Source organism: Adiantum capillus-veneris, chromosome 6 (genome assembly GCF_014529385.1).
Source record: "Adiantum capillus-veneris isolate H3 chromosome 6, ASM1452938v2, whole genome shotgun sequence".
NCBI classification, from domain to species: Eukaryota; Viridiplantae; Streptophyta; class Polypodiopsida; order Polypodiales; family Pteridaceae; genus Adiantum; species Adiantum capillus-veneris.
In genome coordinates, this window is record NC_140936.1 from 31,442,409 (window position 1) to 31,448,883 (window position 6,475).

General features: G+C 43.0%; 1 protein-coding gene across 1 annotated transcript; it reads left to right on the plus strand.

Moving 5' to 3' along the window:
* The first annotated feature begins 4,299 nt into the window (after positions 1–4,299).
* On the plus strand, positions 4,300–6,125 carry LOC147455312 (ammonium transporter 1 member 1-like). The gene has a single exon (XM_086514119.1). It carries the CDS (start codon positions 4,343–4,345, stop codon positions 5,879–5,881), a length of 1,539 nt encoding a protein of 512 aa, XP_086370245.1. The 5' UTR covers positions 4,300–4,342; the 3' UTR covers positions 5,882–6,125.
* Positions 6,126–6,475: the final 350 nt, after the last annotated feature.

A 6,475-nucleotide genomic window follows, 5' to 3' on the forward strand; every position in this document is an offset into this window, starting at 1 on the left:
ATAGAGTGTTCTCGCTCCCCAAGACCCACGATACCTATAGTGAGCTGATATACAAAGTGGATTGGTTTGCCCCACTCACCAAAATATAGAAGAAAAATCGATCGGAAGAGTGTTGGCAAAAGAGTGTTAGTGGCATTTGGGAGATCAAATGTCCTAACTACATGAAGTTCTTTATCTGGGAGGTGCTTTGGGAGCTATGCCTATTGTGATTAAGGTTCATGCTAGAGGGATTGGCATTGATACTTGCTCTAGTTGCAGATCGGCTTCTAAGGACCCCTACATCTGTTTAGCAAGTGCCCTGCCTGGCGGGACTGGTGGCCCTGCTAAAGTTTGCAAATGGGTACGAAAGGCTTGGAAGATTGTCTTCTTTACATATGAACTAATCGTGAGAGGGCGTAGTTTTCAAAGCCAGGCCATTCTAGTGTGCAACCAAATCACCAGATTTTGTGACCTTAATCAGGTCTGGAAGCCTAGGAACCTTTGGGTCTTTGAGGCAAAACTAGTTGTGGCTCAATCTGATGATATTGTGCATCTGAGCACCGAGCTCATACATGTTGTAGGAGCTAAGAAAGGGACAACAGTGAATGTTAAAGAGTGGCACCATGCACTGAGTTGCCTAGACCACTCGCGAGGTTTTTAGTAGCACCCCTATTTTGGTATTTGTTGCATCTGTGCTCAAGGAATTGTTGCCCCCTCAAGGCACATGTAGTGCTTGAGGGCGATTGTATTCTTTTCTAGTTAATATAAATGCTCTCCACGCATTATAGTGAGTATGGCAAAAAAAAAAAAAGATATTTTGAAAGGCTTTTTATTTTTTGAGATTAGGGAGACCTAGATTGAGCCATTTTGGTGTGCACACAAGTTGTCTGATTTTTTCATTATTTTTATGGACTTTGCTACTACCTAGCATTACTTTGTTTTTCTTTGTTGCTATCTGGCATTATTTTGTTTTTCTTTGCCTGCTACTTGGCATTATTGAATATACAAGTTCCCCCCCCCCCCCCCCCCCCCCCGAAATCCCAAGACTCCTCAAATAATTAACCACCTAGTGTTCAGCTCAACGCCTTCGCTTGAAAGGGAGTTCTAAGCTAACCAACTTACCATATTTGGGTCATAGAGAGCAAGACTAGAAAAATACGTTTTTTCTAATCGAAGAAAATAAGGGAAAACTTGAAATTCGGTCAAAATTTGAAGCTTTTGCCAGTAATTACATTAAAACTTGTGGTGAAAATTACCCAGTTTTCTCCAAGGCAAGCTCAAAATCTAACCAGGACCCTCGTTTTTTTCTAATACTAATAGAGAGAGTGCATACCACTCTACGAATGAAAGTGACAATACTACTTATCATCAGAGGAGGCATCAACATATTGGTAGACAAGGTTGCACACAAGACATAACCACATAACCCCAGATGAACATAAGAGTTCAAAAGACAGCTGGCTTTAGACAAGCGACCAGAGGTAGCACAAAAACAACTCAGTCTTAGAATTATTTTTGTACATGCTATACGAATGAGGTCTCATTCCAGTGTATAACTATAAAGGATTACTTGTATTGTTTACTCCATAAAGTGGAAAGAGTCTCGTACATGAAGGACGGACAACAGCTAAGCCAAAAAAATTCCAAGAAAGGATAGAGTCCTCACCTGCATCCATTCAAACAAGACAATAAATATGTTAGCCTTGAATGTGTTTTATTGTTGTCAATGGACTATATCAGTTGGTATCCATGTCCAACTTACAACCTTTTAACTTAAAACCATTTTCCAAATATATGATCATTAATTCCAATCTTTCTAAAAACATTTGTGTATTTGTTCTTTATTAATGTTCATTTTGAGAGTCTGTAGTTAAAAAGGTCATTACTTCTTTAAGACCCTGGTGGATCTATGTAGTTGTAATAGATAAAGATATATCCCCCACTTAAAAAAAAAAACCTTAATAGCTATATAAGAAGGACATATCATTTTGATCAGAAGGCCACCACCCCTTTTGATCCAAGTGTGTTATATCCCAATAACAACCCAAAAAGTTCCTACCTAGCAAAACTGAATAACTTTTCATGAAGCTGCCAAAGTTTGTCAAAGAGCACATTAAGTGCTCATAGTCTTATTTATACCACCTCAAACTCACCCCTCTTTTTTTTGGAAGCCATATCAACTATAAACGCCAAAAGAAATTTTTATAGTGTTATCCCAACGAAAAATAGCTCAAGATTGGCATAGGCTTAACCACAGATATCAATACCAAACCAAAATTTTATTATGGCCAACCAGAGGTCCCACTATAACCTCCTTTTTCTACAATACCCTCATCTGAAAACCAAATACTGTAGCGGTGCCATGCGTAATCCTCTTCATTTAGCAAAAACACCCCATGCAGGTGAAGTGACATCAAAACCTTATTTATAAAAACCAAAATTATGCATTAAATTCAATAGTGTTGTCATACGCTACGTAAATCCTCTTTTTATAGCACATTCAACCACAAAAAAACCCATGCAGGTGGTGTGAGAACCATCACTAATTGCCTAAAAGATAAACCCTTTAATTTCGCAACCCAAAACCATAGCATGCAATAAATACATTTCAGCATGCAGCAGGGTAAAAAAATTGTAATACCACCATTATGCCAACGTAACCAGAGTCCCTTGGGCAAGAAGCCAGGGTAAGAAACCAACACTTGTGGTGTTGTAACCCTCTTAACACCATTATCCCTTACAATCAGTACATCAAAGTGTCATAAGAAAAAACCAACCAATGTAAGCCGCCTTAAGAGGTGCAACATACTTTTATAGTACTATCATGCAAACGTCCACCAATGTAAGCCACCTTAACAAGGTGATGGAAAACAAAACCGCGAGCCTATTCTCAGCATATAGAGGCTCCATCAAGCCCATATGTGAGGATCTTGGTCATCAAAAATTGCTAGGAGATCTTTAGACAGTGAACGGTAGCGACAGAGGAGGGGGGATTTAAAAAAAAAAACCTGTTAACTTGTAAATAATATGTACCAGCCAACAGTGATGAAAAGTCTCCAAAGCAACTGTATTAAACCAACAGTTAGAGTTCCCTTACCCAAACCCATAAGAGTAGCAAACAAGAAGTACAAAAAACATTAGAAAATCCTTTTTGACCGAGAGCAGTACAGTGACCAAAAGTGCTACAATGCATAACGAAACCAAGTCAGGTAATTTCAACAAACTTGCGAAGGTTGCTCTATGAGTTCCATATCCATACAGTAAGCGGCAACGAGCACACCCCTCTTTTTCAATTACACACACTAAAAACACAAACAAAGCTAAGTGAGGGGCAAGAAGCTCCCTCACCTCTTTAAATAGAAGTAGGTCAAGGTTGAACCATAATGACGACCATCGAGCAGTATCTCCCATCATAAGAAGCACGATCCGGCAGGGCACCATTCCTAATGGGTCACCAATGGTATGTAGCTTTAGGTTAAGGTGCACAGAGAAACTTGAGAGCAGGAAATGCGGCAGAGGGGGAGAGGGAGAGAGAGAGTGCTAGTAGGGGCATGAAGCGGACTTCAGTAGAAGGGGGGATTAAACCTCCACATTTACCCTTACCATTATGAGGTTACATTTACCATGCACCCTTTATCAGTGTAGCTTCCCACAGGGGAAAAATTTAAGGGGAAGCTTAGTGCAAAAAAGGAATTAAACTAGCCATCTTGAGTAGGTAGGTGTCCACACACACCCTTGTAGGGTCACAACAAAGAGGGGAGGAGATCAATTCGAGACAGAATATAGCTGTAAAAGAGGTTGAGTGATTGTAAGAGTGTTATAAGAGATGGAAAACAATAATGTGACTCATGGAGGATACCTTAAGGAAAAAACCATATTTTACTCAATCTGAGCAAGTAGCAATACCAAAGTGTGTGTGTGTGTGTGTGTGTGCGCGCGCGCACGTCAGGAGAGAGAGAGAGAGAGAGAGAGAGAGAGAGAGAGAGAGAGAGAGAGTCTCCCTAGATTCTAGACCTGTTGAATTTCTCAAAAACGTCGGCTCGGGGTGAAATATATTGTGCGACCTACCTCAGCTATCGAATTACATTGCAGACTCGCATTACCAACTGGCCATGCTGTTTCAAAGTCTTAGAAGTAAAACTTTGAAAGGCCTACTAGGGTGTAGAAATCCACAAAGTCAACATTGGCTACTTTAGGCTACAGCAAAATAATGGAATCCCTTGAAGGATTGCAAGGGAAATGATTTGATAATCCTTTCACACAAGGCCGGACAGAGGTGGCTGTGGGCACGCTTGCAGCGTCTATATTATGTATGCACCACACAATAACATCCCTACTCCGAAGAAGAGAGCGCTCAGCAGCGATGGCGACCACTAGCCTGTCATGCAGCGCCACAGAGCTTACATCCCTTGCCTCTCTTCTTGGAGCAGGCGGTGCCGATTTCCTCTGCAGCAAGCTCGACAACATCAACGCTCGCATGTCCGCCACTACCTATGCTGTTGATAACACCTACCTCCTTTTCTCTGCTTACCTTGTCTTCGCCATGCAGCTTGGATTTGCCATGCTCTGTGCTGGCTCTGTGAGAGCAAAGAACACCATGAATATCATGCTTACCAATGTGCTCGATGCAGCTACTGGCGGTATTTCCTACTACCTCTTCGGGTTCGGATTTGCCTTTGGCACTAAAGTGTCAGGCAACAATGGATTCATTGGGCACTTTTTCTTTGGCCTCAAGGACATCCCCAATGAATTTGCAGGCTTTGATTACTCTTTCTTCCTCTTCCAGTGGGCCTTTGCCATAGCTGCAGCGGGCATCACATCAGGCTCCATAGCCGAGCGGACTCAGTTCGTTGCGTATCTCATCTATTCATGCTTCCTTACTGGCTTTGTATACCCCATAGTCTCCCACTGGCTATGGTCTGTGGATGGATGGCTTACTGCTGCTAAAGTAGACCCCTTATTTGGCTCTGGGGCAATTGATTTCGCCGGAAGTGGGGTTGTTCACATGGTTGGCGGCATTGCAGGGTTATGGGGTGCATTGATTGAGGGCCCTCGCATTGGTCGCTATGATGCGAATGGGCGATCTCAACGCCTGAAGGGCCACAGTGCTACCCTTGTTGTATTGGGCACTTTCCTTCTCTGGTTTGGCTGGTTTGGCTTCAATCCTGGTTCTTTTGTGAAGATTTTGGTCGCCTACGACACTCCCTTCAAGGGTCACTGGTCAGGAGTTGGCCGAACTGCTGTAACGACAACACTTGCAGGGAGCACGGCAGCAATCACAACGCTGTTTGGGAAGAGGATGTTGGGTGGTCATTGGAATGTACTGGATGTATGCAATGGGTTACTTGGGGGTTTTGCTGCCATCACTGCTGGTTGTGCGGTCGTTGACCCATGGGCTTCTATTGTATGTGGCTTCGTATCTGCGTGGGTATTGATTGGGCTCAACATTCTTGCAGACAAGTTTCATTTTGATGACCCGCTGGAGGCCGCGCAGTTGCATGGCGGATGTGGTGCATGGGGTCTCCTCTTTGTGGGCCTTTTTGCGAATGAGAACTATGTGCAGCAGGCATATGGTAGGACAACATCTACGCCTCATGGGCTGTTCTTGGGAGGAGGAGGCAAGCTCCTAGCAGCTCAAATAATTGAGATTCTTGTGATTGCGGCATGGGTCTCAGTGACGATGGGGCCATTGTTTTTCATACTGCATAAGCTCAACCTGTTGCGGATCTCCGCCGAGGATGAGCTCTATGGGATGGATCTGACGCGACACGGTGGGGCTGCATATTACCACACTGAGGAAGACTCCCAGCATCCGCAATTGAAGACGGAGATGACGCTGAGGGAGATGAATACGAAACCCGGGACTGACAAGAGGTCTGGGGTGGTGCACACAGATGTGTAATGTCCTGCTTCACTTCATTTCTTCTCTGTGCTTTCCTTTTCTTGTATGACGGCAAGATTTTTATGAAAGGTTTGGGAAATTAAATTAAAAGAGGTGACCCTAGGGTGGAGGAGAAAGACGTTTATGCTTCTTTGGACAAAGATGATGAAGAGGGGATCCTCTTGCCATAGTTTGCTAGCTCATTCTATTGTACTACCCATGGTCAAATGTAGGACCACTCTTTGTAAATTTACATTCAGCTCTCTCTCTCTCTCTCTCTCTCTCTCTCTCTCTCTCACACACACACTCACACACACACACACACACACACACACACTCAAACATAGCCCACTTTTTGTTGTATTTGTGTTGCATTCGGTGGAGATTGAACCTGGCTAAAATTGTTTGTGCATGTCTTGAAGAAAACCGGCGAAATTTCTTGAGTTTTAGTGTAACTACGGGTCAATGCTTCCAAAAAACTCTGATACTTTTAAGAGCGTCCTTATTTTCTTCTTCAGCTATTAAAAAGTTTTGGCAAAGCCCTGGAGGTTGGAGGTGGGTCTTCTCTTTGCTATTGAAAAATAACAATAGATTAAATACACTAGTAAAACGGCG